The sequence below is a fragment of the Adelges cooleyi genome, unplaced genomic scaffold, assembly GCF_023614345.1.
Source record: "Adelges cooleyi isolate 19-005CV unplaced genomic scaffold, UGA_ACOO_1.1 ACOO_flye_CR_arks_rails_tigmint_CR_PRNA_23, whole genome shotgun sequence".
Taxonomy (NCBI): domain Eukaryota; kingdom Metazoa; phylum Arthropoda; class Insecta; order Hemiptera; family Adelgidae; genus Adelges; species Adelges cooleyi.
Window position 1 is genome coordinate 13,207,189 of NW_026095893.1, and position 23,038 is coordinate 13,230,226.

Below are 23,038 nucleotides of genomic sequence, written 5' to 3' on the forward strand. Positions count from 1 at the left end.
CTCTATTGTCTTAGTACGGTAAGCCGTTATTATCGTTATTATTATATGGTTCCCGGTGCCAGCCAATGGTGTGAAACGTGTAAGTCACAGTTACAGGGAAGCCAAGGACGAATCGGATTGTACATGTGGCTGTTGTGCCGGTTGACGAAGGTTGCATGTTCTGTTTGTTGGAAACATCATCTCATACGTTTGTTGTACTCAGATATTATGTAGAGCGAGAGTTCAAATAATTTTATATTATGATTCACGAAAAGCACTTTTGTGTTTTTTTTTAGTGTTAAAAAACTGGTAGCTGCATCCGGTAGAAATGTTGTTCTTCGTCAACCAAATGAACCACGCGTGAACCGTATTGCATAATATTAACATGTGTGAAAGAAACGAGGATTGCCGATTGTTATCCGTTACTCACCTATTTCTCAAAGAAGCATAGTACAATATGAGCTCTGCCATGCTGACGTCAGACGTTGAAGTCTCTGAACGCAAGCCAGTCTGACCTTCAGTCCACAATACCACCGCGTTTCCCTGACGATCGGTAGTTCCTGTAATAAAAAAGGCAATATAAGTATCATTTAAAATGAAATAGAGCAGTAGCATGTTGGTGTCATAGTGGAGTCTTATGCTGACGTGTGTGATGTAGTGGTAAAGGCGTTGAACATGGTACCAGAATTTTCGGGTCGGATTCCCGCAAACCGCGAACATTGTCTGCCATAACCACTTTGCTGGATTGGGAGGGGAGGGTGTTAAAACTTAAAACATAATCGAAAAACATGTACGTATCCATAGGTTTTGACTCCATACACAATAAATATATATTAATACAAATAATATACCTATAATCTTTTCCGTCTTAGCCGTAAAGACCAATTTTACAAAAAAAATGAATTTAAAGTTAAATACTTAGTGTTGGTATGTAATAAAATAAAATGTACAACTTTTATCTATTAATTTGCATATTTATAAAGATTCTTTATTGGTAGTTACTTTTTTTTTATTAAAATAAAGTGACCATTTGAAAAAGTTAAAAAGAACACCTGTCTAATTCAACAAAAATGCAAAAAAACAAAATAGTTCTTTAGCCTTTCAGATAAATTATAATACTATGAAGAGTTTGACGATGGTTTTTTTTATTTTACTATATCAAATAATGTAATTATTCGTACTTACGTCGCAAAAAAAAAATATTGCTACGTTGAGGCAGTCTCTTAAAGTAAATGTTTAACAAGAAATATATTTGAATAAACAAATATGTCTATATTATTAACTTTTATGACCACGCAATTGATAGTGCCCGCATACCATTGGATACATAAGTACAAATTTGTTTACGGTTCATTTTTATGGGGGGGCAATAACGTAAGCTACACTGAGTGCGGAAATAGAGTTTAAGTTATATTAAATTCAGCACATTATACCACTACACCACACACGTTGACGTTCGCCCTTAAACGGCAATTTAACGTAATGCGGTTCGCAAACTTGTTTTACGAACACATACAATTAATTAGGAAATCCGAACTTTGGTTATAAAGGATGTAGTTAATTTAATAGAAAAAAGGAAATACCTAGAGGCTTTAAATGGAGGACTAAACTGTCTGGTATTCAAGAAGGTTAGAATTCAGTTAAACAAAGTATACTATTTTGTAAAACGTAATGCATTTGATTTGAAATATTATTTTTTATTAAAAGTAAAAAGTTTAAATACATCCTTGTGTAGAAAATTCTAGAGTGATTTATTTAGTCAATATTCAGTTGGTCTTGATGAGCATCTAGGTCTTAAATACAAAAAAAACTCAATCTTTAGTATTTACAGAAAGTGGAAACCCTAACAATAATATGTTATTTTTACAATCGTTAATCTATTGTGTGCCAACAAAATAATAACTCTTTTGTGACGCTTTAAAGATATCTTTATAATGTATCTCTCCCTGTACTCGGCTTGGACGGCGTTAATGATTATATGGATCTACACGCGTCACGCGTATACACGCATGTACGGTGCATATTTATGAGTTGTGGTCGCGACGGAAGAACTTGTATTTTATATTTTGTAGTTTCCGGTGTTGTCCGGACTGGTTTTTCATCCCGACGCGGCGTGTCATCGACATAAAGCGAACAGCGCCCGAATGCGGGTCTCTATTAGATTAACCCAATTGCTGGCGGAACCCTTTTTTTATTGCAGCCAACAGGATTTAATTAAAGAAAATAGACACACACACGCGAGTTTCGCAGACCAGGCCGACGATGCATTTCAGTGTAGGCAAACGCAACAGTATAATAAGTAATAACTATTACAAACTCTCGGTGTTTCGAAAACGGCCGAGGTTGTTGGCATCGTTGACCGGTCGGTGTATAAAACACGTTTTTCTCGACTCACCTGGAAATTGTACTCCGGACGTGAGAATGTCTTCTGGGATGTCGCGAATCGACTTCGGTACTCGGACGGCCGTAGTCGTCTGACGATTGTGATTCATCATAGCTATAGTCACGTCTGAAACACAAAATCGAAGAAAAAAAATGGTAATCAATTGTGTAATTTATTGCAAAACAAAATTAAACCTAATTACGTAGCCAAACAAATGGATGAAACATTATGAGGCAGTCAAGCATTGGCCTAAACAGAGTTAAGACATAATAGTACAACGACTACAAGATAATAATTATGTATTATTCATTTCGTTTTCCAGCATTTGTTTAATGTCAAAAACACGATAGGTACAGCAATTTCATATCACATGCGATTGCCCCTTATCGTGTGTTATTGCCCAACTAAACAAAGCGCATTTATAAAGTACTCCTGCAACTGGTAATTAAAAGATAATGACGGTAATGTATATTAAATATACATACATATATATTAAAACAATATAAAATATCACTGAAATTACGCTTGTAGTCATAGGTCATATATACTCGAATGAGGAAAACCAAACTGAGATTACCACATACAGTATAATATACTATTTACTCTTACTATATAATATGTACATCTAAATTCAATGTCACACGGAAAAAAATAAGTCCATTCATCCATAGGAGTTCAAAATAGAGAGAAGAATATCAACCCAATATGTGGTCAGTGTTATAGTATTAAAGGGGAAGTGCATTTAGATGGAACTTAAAAACTTCAATCCCAATAAAATTATTAAAGTATGTAGTAGCTCACATTCCTGTTAAGTCTCATAGTCAAGATTAAGGCTAAGCAAAATTAGCATTGCTATAGTTATATGTATGTAGAAATTTATCTTTATTAAAAACAACAAATTTTTTAAAGAATAACTATTTTTTTTGTCTGTTTTATTTTACAAAAGTTTAATACAGTACATGTTGTTAATAAATTAAAAACGATTATTACATTAACTGTTATACTTTTTGCGGTGAGATTCGAAAATTAGGCGGAGGTAGGTGATGATTAATTTTGTGTTGCGGCCAAAAGTTTTTTAGTAGTTTTTTAATAATTGGCCTTAATCGATTTATTGGCAAAACATTCACTTGGTTATTTTGAATCAATTTAACCATTTATTCAAGTTTGTTCGTTGTGAAAACAACACATAATTTAAAAAATTTAACATCCCCATCCCCATCCCTATCCTCATCCCCACCCCTTAACCTCATCCCCATCCTCATAAGAAGGATATATAAGGATAAATTTTCGTTATGGTAAAAAGTGTCGATTTTTCCGTTTATTTGCCAAAGCAAAGACACAAAAATGTCAAAAACCTATATTGACGCCTATATAACTACGGCAGGACTGGGACAAATTGGAAACCCGAGCATTTATACAATTAGGGTCACTAATTACATAAAAACAGGCCTCCTCGATAAAGGATACCTAGAAATAATCAATTTCATGAGCTCGAGTGGCGTAAAATGTTGGTGTCCTAGCAGACGATTACCCTTTTGACCTCCGACCCAGTCCGCCACTGCCTATTACAGTAAATTTAGTATGATAAAATGATAACCTATATCAAATGTATTATCCTTACCCAAGACAATGATTGTCGTCTTTACGATATCAACAACGCATGACGGCTGTACTTATGTGCGACACAGCTTGTATAACAATAACGATTATATCTATAATGCGCGTTTTGTTTCAGGTTCATCAAAACATTAAACATACAGTTTATAAATGCCATTTACGAACAGAATAGAATTTATCACCATAAAAAGTAAATTTATGCTATTCCAGTCTGGTAGGCCACACACACCGACAGCCATCAAAGTCCCAACGCTAAAAAACAAATATGCAGACGGCGCTTGGATCACGAAAATCACACATAAGAACCGTTAGCACGCGTTATATATGAATAACACAACACTATTATAGAAAGTACTATAGCAGTACACACAGAGTGATTCGTTTAACGTAAGGCAATTTCTTTCTTTGAAAATAATTATAATTTTGTCATTTTAATTATCTGTAGACATTTTAGTTTAGTTTCTTTTACAATATTGGACAATAATACATTTTTTTTATCATTTTTGGTAAATTAAAAAGTATAGGACGGAAGGAATTGAAGTATTATTTTTATCAGCACGCGTTACTCAACATCACAATACCACTCGTTAAATTATTATTATTTTTTTAAATTTAAATATATCGTTTATTTGAAAATTTACAATCTATACAAATCTATGTACAATGAGTAAATATGATAATAGAATAATGAATAAAGCATAAACAACTTGAAAGGAAAACTCACATTAGAGTCTTCTGTACATTAATATGTGTATTTACAATCTAGATTAGGTCTCTGCACCAAGATCAAGATCGCTTCAGGCGTCGAGTAGGACTATTTGGAAGAGTCTGAGTGCCGAGCTGGGGGACGAAATTATTAGAGTGGTTGAGTAGCTTACTGTGGTATCTGGAGTAGTACAATGAGGCAACTTCTTTAACAGATTTTATTCTTTATGTAACTGTTTGTTGGTGACAAACCAAGGCGCCTTAGTAATGATGCGCAGGCATATTGATTGAAATGCCTGGATTGTTCTAGTGTTAGATAGCGTAGCTGTAACCCAGAAGAGAACTCCGTAAGACCTTACAACATTTTCAAAAAAGTATTTTTACTATAAGTAGTTAATTGTAATTTGTAGGAGTTGTCATTTAAACTAATTGAGCGCTCTGAAAAAAAAATTAAAACCAGTAAACATTTCCTATTTTTACAATGTTGAAAAATAATATAATTACACATTTTTTTAACCAAAAAAAAAAACTACAAAATTTCAATTATTTTAAAACAAATTTAGTTTCATGCGTTAAATGGATCACCCTGTACATAATCGAATCGCGATAAGATAGCTTTAATTTTTATTCAGGCGTTAACACCGGTGAGTCGTGAATAATTAGTGTTGAGAAAAGCTGTATTTTATTTTGATTTGGTTTATTATAGTATATGTAGGTACACGGCAAATGCATTAACATGGGCTACAAGTCGGGTACCGTATGAATTGCATATAGGTACTGCGATCATTTCTCCAGATAGGACGAGTCGTTCGTATGCGGTATAATAATATTTTATAATTTATTATGGCAATGGAAAATTATTATTATTTATTAATAGTTTCCTTGTATTCGGTCAGATAAAAACCACAGATGATTATCGTTATTATTATTGTTATTATAAGACGTAAAGTTTCCACCAGAAACCATTGATAAGTTAACGTAAATTGTAAAACACGAATAACGTTGGGAAAAATACGCGTCAAACCGTCATATTATATCCGTTTATTTTTCCTATCTGAAAGCGATTAAAGTTTTTGGTAAATAGTTCGACGACAAGTCCAACGCCGAGTGTGATAAGAGAGCCTGTAGTGGGCTCGTCCCCCTTTTTATTTACTATAAACCGAACACGGTACAACTCTGTATCTAAAAACTGATAACGCGTGCGCTCGATGATCCGAGAGTATATCCTTTAAGCCGGTTATGGCACGAACTTATCGAATGTTTTATTACATTGTTTGCACTGAAATTTAATATAGACAGCTAAATATTTATTAAGGTGTATTAGGCAATTTTTTGATAAAACTTGACTAAAGCCTACAGTTGTATACTCATAATTCATAAACATCCATATATATATAACATGAAGTAGTCACTATTTTTTTATGATAAGTTTCTAATTAAATAATGAAATCAGTACTACAGCACCTACAAGTATCTATGATTACTGCAATGCGCCAATAATTATGAAACGGGAACCAATATCGCGAGTTTCTAAGTGGTCAATATTTACAGTTCAATGAATTTTGTACAAATGTTGAATAAAATACACATGCAATAGGTAAACGATATGATAGTACAAAAGTAAATATGTTTGGTTAAAATAATTTAAAAACATCACGTGTACCGAAATTATACATTGTTTTGTTAGACAAATATTTAAAAGGATGCATGGACTTGACTGAATAGCCACGAGTATACCGTGTATGTACATACCGGTATACGATAGAGAGAACCTTTTTCTTTTTTCAATAACAATATTTCTCGTTTCAAAGATTGTCATCAGTCATGTCATTTTCAATTATTCACATGAGGGTTCTGTATTCGACACACCCTTTCCACACAAAGCGGCCTTCGGGTTTCGACTTCCCGTCGCCGTCATCTCATCAATGAAACTCCCTTGGATACCCGGCCGAACGTTCCGAGGAAAATATAACAAAATATTCTATACAACATGTACTTAAAGAGAAACTGGTTAGGTTTTGAGCTTTGGGCTGCCGGCAGACAAAATGTTGACACAATATTATTGCTGAATTTAACGGTAACGCACAAACTAGTACTCAACGTGAGCGTCGCGCTAGTGTAAAATATGAATCCGATTTACGGCCAAATTGTATGTGTATGTCACCGTGTGTACTATACGAATTAAACCGGGCCAAGGCGACCAAACCATGTACAGAGGAAGTCAATGACGTACACTGACGACAATGACGGGTGTTAAAGGGTCTTTATACCGCAAACACTGTCTAATGCACGAGCGGAAACCCCCCAATAGTAAACATTCGAAGGATAATGAATTGAAAAAACTTGCGGCAGATATATGATGAAAACCGCACAAGGTCGGGTCGAAGAAGATTTGCCAAGACGTTTTACAGTCTTAACTGTCCAGTGTACGAACGGCGCGTCGTGCGAAAGTCCTTTACTATCTTTAATAGATGTTCCTAATTAGACCGGCCTCGTTTGGTGTACACAAAATACATAATATATAAAAACGGCTGTGGTTGACCGGCACGCCAGTTGTCTCCGAGCGGCATCGCTGCCAAGTGTATTACATGTTGCGCAATAATAGACATTCCAGTCCTCCTGAGTATACCCACAACAATAATACACAACCGTAGTCTGTAGATATCCAATAGTGTCTACGCCGTTTCACGCCCATCACGACATATTATTCGCAATGTACTATTCGTGTAAGAAAAATAAAGAAATTACCATTACACGTAGAAATTACCTATGTTTGTTGCACTATACATGTGTTTGCAGTGCTTTCCCTCCCCGTTGTGTGGTGTTCGTTACCTCTTCAAAAACCTTCTCGAGTACCCTGGCTACTGTAACGCTATAACAACAACTATGTATTAATACGCTTTGCCGTATGTGCGCATATCCAACGACACAGTACATTATTTATTATTCTAATATTTAAATAACTCTCGCTTTGTGAACAACCGGAGTCGGCGAAAATTATAAAACGTTACGAAACGTCGCGGTGATCTTTTGTTTGTTGATCCTCTCTCCAGCCGTTCTCATAACATTGTACATGTTGAAAGTGCACTTTTGTTTTGTAATTTCAACAATGATCGTCAAGGGACCCGAAAGGGGTAGAGGTTGAGATTTTTGCAATGTCGCCGTTATAATACACAGTGTATAGGTATGTTATATACTTCGGGCTGGCACTTCCTGTATTGGATGATATGGCTATTATACACTGTCGTCTTGGGTATTTTTATTGTCGCTAAACAGTAAACACATACGTCTTATAATAAACCCGTGCTTACTGCTTGTTAATCACACAATAAACCCCCTCCTAATGTGTTATATATAATTAAATGTAAGGTTAAGAATAGGAACTCGAACTAAGGCAAAATGCACTTTTTGGAGGAATAATTAAAAACTGGTTTTTTTCTATTAAAATATTTTATTCATATGATGACCGATTTAGTGGATGTGCCACTGATAATTTAATAAAACATAATTTGTGTTTTGTTTATTTTTATAAAAAAAAGCACAGTGATGATAGGACACAGATCAGAGAAAACGTTGTCACTAGAAAAAAAACGTTTTATACTTAATCTGTAGATGGAACAAAATTTGTTTAATAAATAATATCGATAAAAAGCATTGTAAAAATGTTAACATCGTTGTAAAGGTTGATCATCTTTTTATAATAACTTGTAGATGTTGTTAACCTTGCATCTACATATAATGAAAATTATTTAAAATAATATAAATATTTTAAGTTCTAAAACTATGCTTAAAAAGGTGAAATAAAGAAATGTGTTCACCCTTTTTTAATGTATAAGCCGTTGTATATTGCGTTTTATTGAACATTGAAGTACTAGATAAGTAATAGGTAAATAAAGGTAATTAATTTGCACCAAATTTTCAAATCAATGTGGGTTATCTGCACCATTTCTGAATGTGAAATTAAACAGGCATTATACTGCAATCAGCGTCGCTATTCAATTAAAAAATATATTTTATAAACTATGTTAACGGCAAAACACTTTAAATAAGTGAGCAACAGTCTAAAGGCTGCGTCATATTTTTATTAACGGGACTTAAGATTTTAGAGTTTTATAATACGTGTGTATAAACGATTTTGTGTAAAAGCCGACCATATACAGGGTTATTTAACTACTAGTGCTACTATTCCTCCCAATTACCACTAAAAACATTTTATTTTTGACGAATACACGAACAAAGCGGTGATCAAAGGTCATAACGAAATCTATAAAACCAATTGAAAAAGCTTGCCTTAAAAAAATCAGTAAAAGCTGAAGTACCGTTTGGTATTTTCCAACAGACTTTTTTTTCGCTGACGTAAATTGAAAATTTTTTATGATAAAAATGACTTGAGCTTGTCTTCTTTAAGATGTTGTCTACTTATCTAGTTATTAGCAAAATGGCACAAATTACAATCTGTATTTCGTTGAACTGTTACCAGTTACGACTCACTGTCGGACTGCGGGCGGACGCGTCTAACCGAAGGACAATATCAATCGCTTAACCAAACGACCCAACAGGTGTGTTGGAATTATCATTTTCCGGCGTAGGTACATTATATGTAATACTTAGTGCGTACATTAACAGTGTAGAAAAGTAAAAAAACACCTGTATTCGGATAAGCATAGGCGTACGGGAAGAAGAAAAATACGTTTTATAGGTCGTTCGTTGCTCGTTGACAGTGAGTATATTTTTACACAGCTCGGATTTTACACATAAATCATTGGCTGATTTTATAATATTAATATATTATAATATATATGTACATACAAATTTAACAGTTGCATACAAACATATATAAGCGGCTTATTAAAATTGCAAGAAGTATGGGTGTACCTTGCTTTTTTCAAGGGCTTATAATGTAGGCGATAAGTTTAAAAGGAATCCTAATGATAGCGTTATGTATAACGGTAGTTATTGTTCAATGGTTTTACACACATGTGTACCATTCTTTAACATCACCTCCTTTTAAAATCTAAGATTAATTCCGAACGTTCGTATTAAAATAGTAGTATTTTTAGAATCTACGCGCATATATCAATGATAATTATTAAGAAGCAGCTTTGCAGACGCTTAATTGGTTTAAAACCACCATAATTAATTGCGTTGTAATGAATGCAAAAACGATAAAATTTACAATAGTATTAGTCGACTCCGATGTAAAATAAACTCTCACATGTATTGCGATTACGCTGTAAAACAAATAACATTCATTAGTGGACGGCTAATAATTTATTTTCCAATAAAATTATTAACACGAAGGAAATAAAAGTATATAATTAAAATACCACAATATGCTCTGTCCCCGCCCGATTTCTTTTCGACTTATTGTTTACCATGTTTCTTTTATCGTTATAGTGTTCTACTATGTTATTGTTTTGTTGAATGTTGTTTACATTTTGTCGTTTGCTCACAGATCAGAGCGCCGACCGGTCAGCATTGTTATATTTTTCTTAGCATGCAAAACCGTCTAGTCGGTGTAATTCAGTTCTAAGTATACCCTTTTTTTTTTTTTAATACTTTTTTATTGTGTTGCTACTTCGCCACCGTTCCCTTTCTTCTACGCCGAGAGGGGCGACATTTTTTTATTATTTACTTCCTTTGCTCGAGACTGTTGTGAGTTTCCTTTTCACGGAATCAGCTACCGAACGAAAGTCAAAGTATACACATAGGACAATATGCTTCGGAACACGCCGTGTGCCAGCCCGTCAGACAATAACACCGCCGCGCCGTCGGTATAACGGTGCGCAGGCAAGCCAAACATGGGCATGACAACGACTAGGGAACCGCATTAATAATATTATTATAAGCGTTATGATATGTTACACTTCTAATCCAGTGTTTCATACAAACATGAATACATTTTTTTAAGGTAATAATAATTACAATAGTAATACACAGTTTTGCGCTTTCTCGAGTAAACGATCCGATGCGTAGTAACTGGTGGAAAAATAATTACCGATAAAAGTATAGTAATAACAAATATGTGCTTGGAATTGTATTTTTCTTAATACGCTCGATACGATTAGGGTTCATCGTCTGTCCAGTATATTTTTGTCATTGCTCTTCCCATACATCGTAATTAACAATATAATGAAAACTATTTTTCAGATACCCGTTGACTGTTTGTTCACTCTCGCATAGCAATCTAGAAATTTACTACGCCAAAGTGTAATTTCCCCCTTTTTTTGAGGAGGGGTAAGCGGTGGGAGGATGTCTTAATAAAAAAAACATTTGACTACAGGTTTTTAAGAAAATTAAGTTATATTCTCACAAAATTTAAAACTACGCATAAATGCTTTAAGTGAAATAAAGAAAAAGTTTCGATTTTAACGTATATTAACAATACTATGTTTAAAAAAGTTAAAGTTTGCCGTGATTTTGAGTTAAAAAATATGTACATTTTTTGGTTCAATTTTCTATAGGAATAGGACCAATAAGTACGATTTCTAAACTATGGACTGGCTACTTGACGAAATCAATTCAGTGATTTAGATGATATCGTGGGTTCACACGTCAATGTAAAAACAATAGCTTCTCAGCTCTGCATGTAAAGAAAAATTTCGATTATTTATAAACAAATGTATTCGACGACTCTACCCCAACATGCAAAAAAAAAAAACTTAAATATACGTATTATTCGACAAAAAAACCATTTGATGAAATATTATTTCTACTAATTTTTAATTAAATGGTGATTATGTCGAAAAAGTAATATTCAGACACATGACGATCGCCATCGTAAGTTAAAATCTTCCCACTTGTTTTGATGAATGCGCAACCAGGGAAATATTACACAGCGAACCGATGGTCTTCGACCGGTCGAATAAAACCCATTTGAATATGTATTCATTATTATTATGTACTTGGACGTCTGCCCCAACAGATTTATTTGTAGTGTTTGTTGCGTGGTGTTTGCATAATATCGTCTAGCAACGGGATAATCCCACGTACAACTAAAATTTTATCGGACACCTGATGGGTGGTATAAGTAATCAAGTCACCTCACAGTCGATAATAACAAAAATAAACATCGTAGATCACGTTATCCCTTTTAAAATTTGAAATAGGTAGTTTTTCTCTTAACCTCAGTAAACCCCCATACTTATTAGAAAAACTTCTGTATAATATGGCTTTCGTGTATTCCGCTTGTGACAAACATATAAAGCACTTTTTACATGCATTTCCTAACAGTTTCTTCGGTAAAAAACAATTGAAGGGCACATTGTGAAGATTTTAGAGTATAGCAAAAACAAAGTTCGTGAATTCCTCTCCCTCTTACATAAGAACAAAAAAAAAAATGACATTAAATGCTATCCTAATAAAACATATATTTATTTAAACAATCTATTGACATAAATATAAAAAAATTGATGGCATATATTAAAAAAAACTATTTGAAAAAATAATGTCCATAATATGACTACTACCGTTTTTCTCCAGTGCCCTTCAATTGTCAAAGCAGTACATTGGTCACAGTATTTTATACTTCACGTTTTTAATGTTTTGATAAAAGACTAGGTATAGGGCAAATTGTTGAAAACACTGTTTGGCTAACAACGTTTTAAGTCCAATACACTCGAGGCAATGATTAATACATTTAATCATTCGATAAAGACGTTTTCAAAAGAAAACCGTGATCGGTCTGTAAACACATACACACAATTCATGATAAAACAATCGTCGTATTGACCTTGTTGCGGCGACCACGTGAATTCCCAGAGAAATCAGGGAAAAACGATTCAGTTAGCAAATTTGCATTCTCGTTCCGACCAATACCGTAGGGCACGCACGTTTACTACATTATAATGTGTATTTACCATTTACACAATATTCATGTGCGTTGACTTTATGGACGGAATGAGCCGACACTCACGGGAGTATATAGGTTCTTTGATGAATGCTCGCGCCAACTGCGGCTAGAACGATAAACTAACCTGTACGATTGTCTTCAGATGATGAGCAACGATCGCGTTCCGAGGAAATTAATTTCGGTCTTTATTGAACTAGCCAGCGTTTTACTTTACCCAACATAATCACTTAGATAATCAGTTTTCAAGAATTAGTTGTGGGAGGACGATAATATGCACTCCCATAAACTAAACTGCATATTGTGTGTGTGTGTGTGTACAAATGACGGTGTAGACTTCACATTATTATACTTTATTCCATAGCCAGTAACGTGTAACCCATAGACCATAGAGTATTATCAAGAAGGAACGTGACCAAGCCTTACGCGCCTTACGCGCACTTCGTTAAATTCAATTGAATGTCCAAGTTTATGTACGAAACGTAATAATATATATTTTATATAATTAATATTTTCCGCAATTGCACAACCGACCGTGTTCTCATAATGTTTAGTTCTGTACAGCTATTTATACTCGTATTATTTTAGTAGTTTCATATAATAATAGTAATAATAAATATAATTTTTTTTCGTTTAAACGATGTAAAATCGTTGTTAAGATGCTGCGTGTTCTGTCGTAAAATGAGTAATTAAAAACGAGAAAATGGTTTAAAAGTCGTAGCTCACCTGTACAGTGTACATTAATCGCTGTAAACGAACACAATTTATCGCCCAGAAATAATACTTAAGACAAAGGACGCATGAAAATATTATTAAGAAAACCTAACTTAGCAACTCATTAATAATTCCGTTTAGTTTTTAAACTTCAAACGTGGGTATATATTATAAAAGTCGTCGAGTATAGTTATTTATTGAATGCATAATAACAAATAATAGTTATTTTTTATAAAAACATTGAACCACTCTATAAAAAATACAATACTAATCAAGTGAATATTATTGTAGACCACCGAGCACACAATACATTTTTCAGAACAATAGATTTTGCTTTCATTAGCACAAAAGCAGTAGACCATTATGTTTAAACTCAATAATAAATATGTACAAACACTTAACCATTAAGTAATAACAAATTACCTGCACGAAAAGCAATTGGTTGCAAACCGAGTGTACTACGTTTTTTCCTCTAGCGTCGTTTGATTAACAGATTTCTGTTTTTTTTTCAGAGGTACAGTCCAATTTGAAAAACGTATCAAGTTTTTTTTGAGCACCCCTCTATAGAGTTTCCTCTACGTTATATTATATGGGTTCAGCAAGGTTGAACACTATTATAGCGTTACTTTTTTTTTTTATAGAGGAGGAGGGTGGATATCGTTTAGAGTGATTAGTAGAATATTTCAAAACTTATATAAGCCAAATAAGTCGATTAATGATTTTAAAGCGTTATTTTTTGACAAAACAATATAATACAGTATTGGGATATGAGCAATAATTACATATAGCTGTAGGATAACGTTTTATTATATTTTGGTTCCACAATAATGTGTATATGTTATGGCACCCAGCTGTTACCTATTTGGTTAGCGAGGGCAGAGCACGGGTTTTGTGTCGGCGGGAGACCAGGATATGTCGACAAAAGGATATCGTGTCCTTAACCATGTCCATAGTGGAGACTATTGTTTGAAATTCCGGCTTACACCGTCACTACTGCTCGTCTCCGATGTCGTCCCCTTACCTGGTGTGTTTGTATAATAGACATAATCAACAACGGGCGAACACACAATATTTGGTTAAATGTGAAATATAGTCATACCGGTAGTACACACGTGTCTTGGACAATAACATATCTTTCTGTTCGAGTAAGAACGGAGTAATACCGTATAATAGTGTACCTTGCATTCAGAAAACAGTAAAATATTCAAAACTGCGTTTTCGGAAGTCGGGAACTGGTTTTATAATATATTAATTTCTATCCAAACTTTAACACAATAATATGGAAAATACTATGAAAAAAAAAAATCATGGCCCATGTCGAATGATGTACACGAGGTTAGTGTGTTTGTGGGTCTAGTTTCGTTTCCATTTATAATATATATTAATTCATTATTGAGGTGGACCGTAGAGCTCAGAGTATTGGTTCAGTCAATTATTGCCGTGTCACATAAATCACAATGAATATAAAACGAGAAATTAAAATAATAAAAAAGTCACAATAAACCGAAAAAAGCACACCTCATGGGGTCGACGTAATAATAGAGGAGATATAAAACAGTGTAAAAAACAGATTTTATATTATCGTATCAACTTTCTCAATTCTATAGGGAAGTTATAAAATAATCATGTACTGGACGATTTACCGGTAATTAACCTACAAATAGTAGGTTGACTTATAGTTGATTTATTATAGCAAGTCTGTTAGTTTCGAAAGATTCAAGTACATATTTTTAACAGAGAATTTTAGTTAACGTAGCAACCTTATGTTTTTGTTAGCTTAACTAACATATTCGTATTTTTATTGTTAACTACTGATAATCCCACTTTTATTATTTAAATAAATATTGAGTTCTAAAATTAAATACATATGTACTATAATTCCCGTTAAAATAAAACCCTTTACGAACAAACATCTGGTAAAATTTAAGGGAAACATTCGAACCCGCAAAGTCGCTATTGAAATGAAAGATGGTTACCTATTTTTCTGTGAAATTCTAATATTTCTAATATTTGTTAATTTGAAAATATATAGAGTAATTACAATTGTCGCTGTAATGTATTTTTCCTTTACATTCACAATGAAAGAACAACGGTTAAATATTAATGACAAAATAATATACACCAACTACAGGCATGATTACAAATTTTGTTGTGACGTTATTCATATGGGGTCACCACGACAAATTTATGGGGAATTTAATTTATTTTTCATTTCTACAAACGCGCATTTTACAGCAGTCGTATATTTTTTGAGACGCTTAAAATATAAAATATCAAGATGTATTTTGATCCGCGATCAACTAAAAAAAATAAACTAGGTATTTTGTATTAAAAATATGTAATTAAATATGAACCAAAAATATTACGTTACATACCTTGTATTTTGTGCATATTTTTTTTTTTTACAATTAAAGCAAGGTTGTCGACGTAATGGCTAAGTCTGAAATTAATATTCTAAGTATTTGCTATTGACAATGCGTACAAAATAACAGAAAGAAAGATATGTTTTTTGGATGTTTTATTCCAATTGTGTGGGTATTTTTTCATAGTTTTTACATTTGTGGAAAAAAAACAATGACAATATTCTTCAAGTGTCAAATAACACGAGATTTGCGTTTTTTTTTTCAAAACAATACCGTAAAATAGTTGGCTGTAAAATATCCGCAAAAATGAATGGAACAAAAACGCATCGAAACAATTTACACTATATAATACCACAGCGGGCGTTGCTACAGTGAAGCGATCCAAATGAGGAAGACGATCGATAGCAACGTTTTCACGAAAACAAAAATCAAGTACTTACACATGAATTATCAGCGTATGGGAAATTGTCCAAAATCGAACATCGCACGCACTTTCTATAAGCGTATTCGGTGCACACGTGCTGCCCTTTCTCATTTGATCATACAGACTATTCGAATTTCTATTTAGTATCGGCACACGTCTCGCACAAAGGCTTCCCGACAATACTGTTTCTCCCCCAGAAGGTAAAAAGATCTCGTATCTATATCTGCGACGCTATGAGGTACGGCGGAAGGTCAACAGAATGAGTTTTCTCTGAACACCACGGGCCGCCTATTGTACTGGGGAACCGAATGCAGTAAGTAAGTACAAGAAGTAAGGGGACTGAGATATATACCTATATACTACATTGTGCGTCCAATAAAACGCGTACACTCCGTTGCCGTTGCAATTGAAACGGTTAAAACTTTTATTTACATAATTTGTTTTTATTTCTGCGCGCCTTACGCACATTTACAAATACCGCGCGTTTGTAAAGTACACGCAATTTATAGAGGTCGATCAAAAGCGAAACGACAATGACTGCGACGATTCACTTTTACTCGACCGCACTCAAGGCTACTTGCAGCGTATGTATGTACATATATTAATCTCCATTTAATTTTTCGCCATCAGCTCATCGAGAGAAATTTTAAACGAGATTTATGCTTTGGATTTTTCTATATTCGAGACACAGTTAGTAGTGGTGAAAAGCGACGGCTGCCGTGACAAAATTTAAAATGGAAAAAATTGTCTTATAGGTACGCACATTATAGATGTCGTAGAAAGGTCATAAAAACTGTCGCTCTAAGTATGATGAATCGTGAGTAGCAAAGCTTTAGATTTTAACAACGGATTTACGTCAAACTTATAATATTATGCTATTGGATTGTTTTATACTTAATGGAGAATAGTACTGGTCAGAAAGTATATTTAATAATAAAAGGCACTAAAAAGCAGAGAATAAAAATGTGGTTAGAAAATAATAATAATTTTAGCAGAATGACTCGTAGGAAAAATTGTTCCGAGAACTACTCGACTTGCTAAAATATAAAATACTTTCGTATTTGTCTATAAATCATTTGAAGTGTAAACAGAAACCTTCTAGTATAACTTAATGTTTATTATATTATCATGCTAAGGACAATTTGTTTTCATTCGTTTAAACTTAACGAAATTTAGTTACTTCTTTACGGCGGTCACCTTAATCAAAAATGTTTATGGTAAAAACAAATTATCGTTGATAGATAATCTTCATACAATTATTACAGCTATAGTTCGTTAAGCTAAACTAATAGAAATTCGTGTTTCGTTATTGTTAAATACGATAGCTATATAACACGAAGAAGTTAATTGTTAGTTTAACTATTCTTTGAGTTAAAACCAACATAATATTAGATGTTTTCAAAGATCTTCCAAGGGATTAAAAACGCGCGACAGTGAACGATTAGATTTCCCGTCGTAAATAAGCTGTGATTAAATTCTGATGATATTTAGCAAACGTATAAAACGAAAATCGATGAAACCAGATGAACGGATTGATGTGTGGTATAACAGACTGAGCAAGTTTAAAAAGTATCGGAAAATATTGATCACGCCAAAGCATTTAATAGACCAAACACAAACGTGAGCCGACACGCCTAGCAATTGGCATCGGTGTATCTATTTATTAAAGGGCTATTCTCTTTCACTGATGTATACCAATTATATTTTAAGTGCTTCGACTAGCGGTAATTTTGCGACTTATCCAAAACGTTTTGTTGGGTTACCTGGTAACGTTTTCATTTAACCGGGAATGAAATTAAAAAGTAAAAACAAAATACCACCAACGAAGAAAATTGCACTTCATATACACGTCTTAAATAATAGTAAACGCACAATATAATATATCATTGTATACATTTTTTGGTAATGAGTAGTAATGGTTTTCTACTCATCACGCAAGACTCGCGCATACGTTTTGAAACCGTAATACTTATGACGTTAATTTAATTTAAAGAGTGAATATTGTACTGCGCCAAGAGATTTAAGCAGCACACTTATAAGATATGAGAAAAGTAATTCAGACAGAGAGAAAACAAGTTTATAGTAATGTCTAATTAACACTTTTAAACACATTGGGATTATTACAATATATACAGAAACCGATCGCTCGCGTATGTCAACGACTCAATAAAACTGGTGTTTCCTATATTATGGTCTCTAATAACATGTACAAGGGTAGTAAATTACTCGAATATATACCGGGAATTGATAAACTCCTTCCAGGAAACGCTTTGGTGCAAACGACGTTGCATAATAATTATTACTCTGAGCGTTTCAACTCGTTTGTTAGTTTAACATAATCCATAAAATAATAAACCATACTCATATAAGTTTGTTTGGGACACACTTAATTATACCGAACTAGTTTGACTGAACTCCGTTTATGTATATTGAGATTAACGATCATACTTTATAATTTGAACATATTTTTTTTATGCGTATAATACTACCATATTTGTACTGATAACGGAAATTGGAATAGTATTTATTTTGTAATTAAGATAATATTTATTATTTCTTAACATCACAAATCGCCAATCTAATCACGTTCGATACCTGTACAGAAATTATATGCATATTCCAATTTCCACTTGGTTTAAACGGGACGTTTTCAATATACTTTTGTTTTACCTTACAATAGTGTTATATTCTTTTGTTTTAAATGCCACGGCTTTTGTGCACAAGTTGTTCGAGCCCTCCGGCTGATATGCCCTTCATACATGACCTTATATTATGATGAATGTGCCGGTTATGGTGTAATAACATTTAATGCTTGTGCACCTTATTAGAATCGTGTCCAAGTATGTGTATTATATGACCGTGTGAGCTGAAGGAGGCGGTTTATCGCGATAGGTGGACGGCCATTGGGTTTCACTCTCGTTCGATCATTATAACAACCGATCCAAAGGCAAATTATACACTTACGGCTGACGACGAATTAGTATTTTAATTTCATTCGAACACGAAAAATATAGATCCCATCTATACCTATGTAATGTATATAAGCTGAATGAGTTTTCACTTTTTATTTGCCAACGATATTCATTAAAACTATTTTCTAATTCCGTTATATCAACAAACTGAACTCGCTCAAGACGCGTACGGTCGTTTTGCCTTATATAAGTCCTGTAAACGGACGTCAGATCTACGAATAAGAAACTATTGTAGGTATTCAAAAATAATAGAAGAATTACAATTTGCGTGGGCATCGACACATTAGACATTTATCTTTGGCTATCATTTTAACCGAAAACCCGAAGTTTTCGAAAAACAAAAAATGTGATGCGTCGCAGCGAATGGGCAAACATAAAAAAAAAATGATACTTCACTAATTGGATTTGTTAACACAAAACTATATCGATCGAGTTTTTGGGACCTATCCCTTTCGTTACTGACATCCTCGTACGAGGATTTAACATTAAAAATCGAATAAAATATTAACAACGTACTATCATTATTAAAAATGTCAACCGGACGGTTTTAACGCAACGGGACCGGATAGGTTGTTCGGCAGGAATGTTTAAACGAGAGAAAAAGACTCTTTGAAGGAAAACGGCTTGTCATACGTCGCGAACGAATCCGATGAAACAGAAAACGGGGTCGGTCGGAAAGTAGTAGTAGTAGTAGCTGGCGTTTGGTGTGATAACCGTCGAAACATCAACCGGAGGTCCGGTCAGGTGAACCCTTTTTTTTAGAAAAAAATGAAAAACCGCACGAACTTTTTACAATAATATATTAATAACGTCGGCGTTCGCCGAAGCCCTTTTTTAATTTTTTTACTTAAACCGTTTCAGGTTTCAACGAACTTGTTTGCTCGCCGTTTTTCCGGTCCAAAAAAAAAAAAAACAATACAAATAAAGAACAACACAATGCGACCGCTTGTGGTCGGTAATGTTATTTCCACGACGGTTTTAATTATTTAAACCGGAATACTAATCAGTGTCTATTTATCATTAACGTGTCGTTTATAAGGCGTGTGCTTATCACCTCTGTAGTCTTCTGGCCATCGCCATGCGCGTATATTATAATAAAATATATATGTTTCACATATTGTCAACAGTAATTTGCCGCACACTACAACGGTCGTGCGTGACAACTATATCATAAATACTCGTATATAACAACAGTTAAAAATTATAATACAATGATATCATGAGGGTGTCTCGCAATTAATATGTAACTTGCACGCGGGGCGCTACGAAAAAACAAAATTAAAGAAAATGTGTTTAATGAACCGGGGGTCAATGAAGAATTACTTGTCGAAATTGATAGGGCATATATTTTATGAGTACACTAACGCTGGTCCGCTATACTGCTAAAAAGCGAGTATTAATTGTTTTTTCGGCGTTTGTTTGGCTATTAACGAAAATGGTTTTATGCACTCGAAATATTATGATAATGAGTCGTGCAACTGAGTACACCAAGAAGGTACATCAACTAGCCGCTGGTATAATAATATAATACGAGGCGTCTAGTTTCAAAACCAGCTAGAAGCAATTTTTGGAAATGTTCACGAACAACAAATAATTTCTTCAGATGGGCAATTTTAAAATCAACCAAGATTTTCTCAATACAGTTTGAGTTGTTTATAACTTATAATCTTTATTTGATATTCAATAATAGTTTTACATACCATGTAATACAGTGTGGCCACTAAAAAAAAAGAAACACGTTTTCAAAATGTCTTTTAGCTGGTTTTGGAACTAGACGCCTCATATTATATAAGTTATAACAGTTATTTTACATTGAAATACATTATATAATTTATGCTTAAAATAAATGTGAATCATTTTACAAGTCCATCAACGAGTCTTACAAGCGTGGGAATCAAACAACCTATTTTTTTTAAACCAAATTTAAAAAATGTCGATGTTATTAATTTAAACGTGTTTTTCTCATTAATACCATCAACGCTGATGCAGAAGGGGGGGGGGGAGTGACGCCGTCGGGAAAAAATATTCTTCAAGACCAATTTATTATATATATATATATATATATATATATTTGTTATAGAATATACATATAACGAATCTAACTCCGGGTGGTTATGAGTGTAATTCTGTTTGAAACCATAATTACTGTTAAACATTGACACGAGCATCTAGGTATTTTATTTTATAAGACCACCAATATAAATAACAACAGATTAATTTAGTTATACGACTTTTATCCAGTTCTAAAAATAACCAAAATGAATGAAACTAGACAACCATTCAACGAACAGATTAACGTCTAGGAAAATATTGTCAACGTCAAACTCCAAAACTGATTGCACTTGAAAACTGTATACATTCCATGTTCGATCAAAGGTGATTTTGAAATGAGAAAATCTCAAGTATATTAATATTCTTTACATCCAAAACTAACACTTTTAGAAATTTCCCCTGACAGATTAGAAGATGATTTCGTCTGAATAAAATAATTCGTGAAATACACGCCAATACTTCATCGGTACGATCGACACTTAACTTATTATAATTAATAAGTAAAAGTAAAAATCATACTCAACACGTTCGAATACCTTCTAGTATCTACCATAAAACCGTTAACCGACGGGTCGAGTAGCACGATAAAAGCGAACAATATGTTATTAATACATACCCATAGTTTGACGATCATTTTCTAAACTCACTTTTATACATATTCCAAAATGAGTTGTAAGACGAAAAAGTGAAATGACTCTAGTGACTAGTCCGTAAATCATGAACTGTTGTCGTGGGCTTAAGTACATCCACTATACTTGACTGTCGATAAGCACGTACTGTAGAGACCTAAACATGTCAGGACACTGTTGGAAGTTCAGTAAAATTCTGTCCGTAGTAAGATGATAGTGGGCGCAACTAAATTTTCAATTGTTCAGGGTAATCATATTACAGAATCTAGATAATTGCACGTCAGCAGCTACATAATATAATTTTAAATATTCAATTATAAAACAAGTGTGCTTGAACAGTCGTATGTACTAATTTTGAGCCTAAAGACGTTTAAGTTGTGTTTTGGCACCTTCGAGTCGTATACACGCGGCAATCTTTCGGCGTTAATATATAGGATTTGATTCTAACTTAGGCCGTCGAGGCCGACCATCGCTAGCCCCGTTTTCAATTTACTTCACAATTAGTCACAAGCGCCGAAGGAATGGTTGTTAGTTCTCTAAAAATACACCTTAAAAAGCGACTCGTTTTATGGGAAAATAGACATGACTCAGAAGTAATTCTACGCACGATTATTACACATATGAACGCTTTATATGACGGCCATAACTCAACACGGTTACTTTGCCGTAACTGTAAGAGCATGTGTGTCCCTTATAGCCTCTCGGTCTTCGCCATTGAGAAAACCGACACGGACGCATAACTTGTTTTAGTATATGTTTACACCGTGTGTTCAGATTGAATAACTTTGATCTTTTCATGAAAAATATAACCCACCCATTGGTCTTAGTCGAAAGACAAGGAAAAATCGTCAAATTACCAAACATACGATATATGATCCGCAAATGAAATAATTGGAGTTCAGATATTAGTATTGTAATTTAATAAGAAATGAGTTCAGGATAAGATTAACTAACTCAAACGACGTATTGGGTTTTAGACTTTAACAAATTAAATCCCCTTACCCATTCAGTCCCAGATAATGTCAGTATTTAAGAAAAGAAAAATAGAAAAGATAAAGAAAAAGAAAGTTGATGACACTTTAAATTGTTTTTAAGGGAACATGAAAACTAACAATAATATGTAGAAGTTACATTTCATATTTTTTGAAATTATTTTAGTTAGTTGTTGTTATTATTGTAATTAGTTGTTTTTAAAGCTATGTTTTTTTCTTCCTTAACAACACAAACACAATTCAGTTCCCACTGAGTATTCGATACCATCCGAGAAGACCTATTTAGACTTATAGCGATATAATTTGTGATAAAGGGACGGGTCTCGGACATTTAACAGCCGTCTGGCAGTTCATTGAAA

General features: G+C 33.7%; 1 protein-coding gene across 6 annotated transcripts in view; it reads right to left on the bottom strand.

Annotated features, from left to right (window-relative positions):
- The window catches only part of LOC126835250 (pleckstrin homology domain-containing family G member 4B-like), a 145,793-nt gene that overhangs the window by 33,632 nt on the left and 89,123 nt on the right, over positions 1-23,038 (bottom strand). For all 6 annotated transcript variants that reach the window (XM_050567707.1, XM_050567708.1, XM_050567711.1 and 3 more), the window contains 2 exons: positions 2,375-2,488; positions 410-539 (listed from right to left, as the gene is read on the bottom strand). In XM_050567707.1, coding sequence (XP_050423664.1) covers positions 410-539; positions 2,375-2,488 — 244 coding nt within the window. The remainder of the gene's footprint in view (positions 1-409; positions 540-2,374; positions 2,489-23,038) is intronic.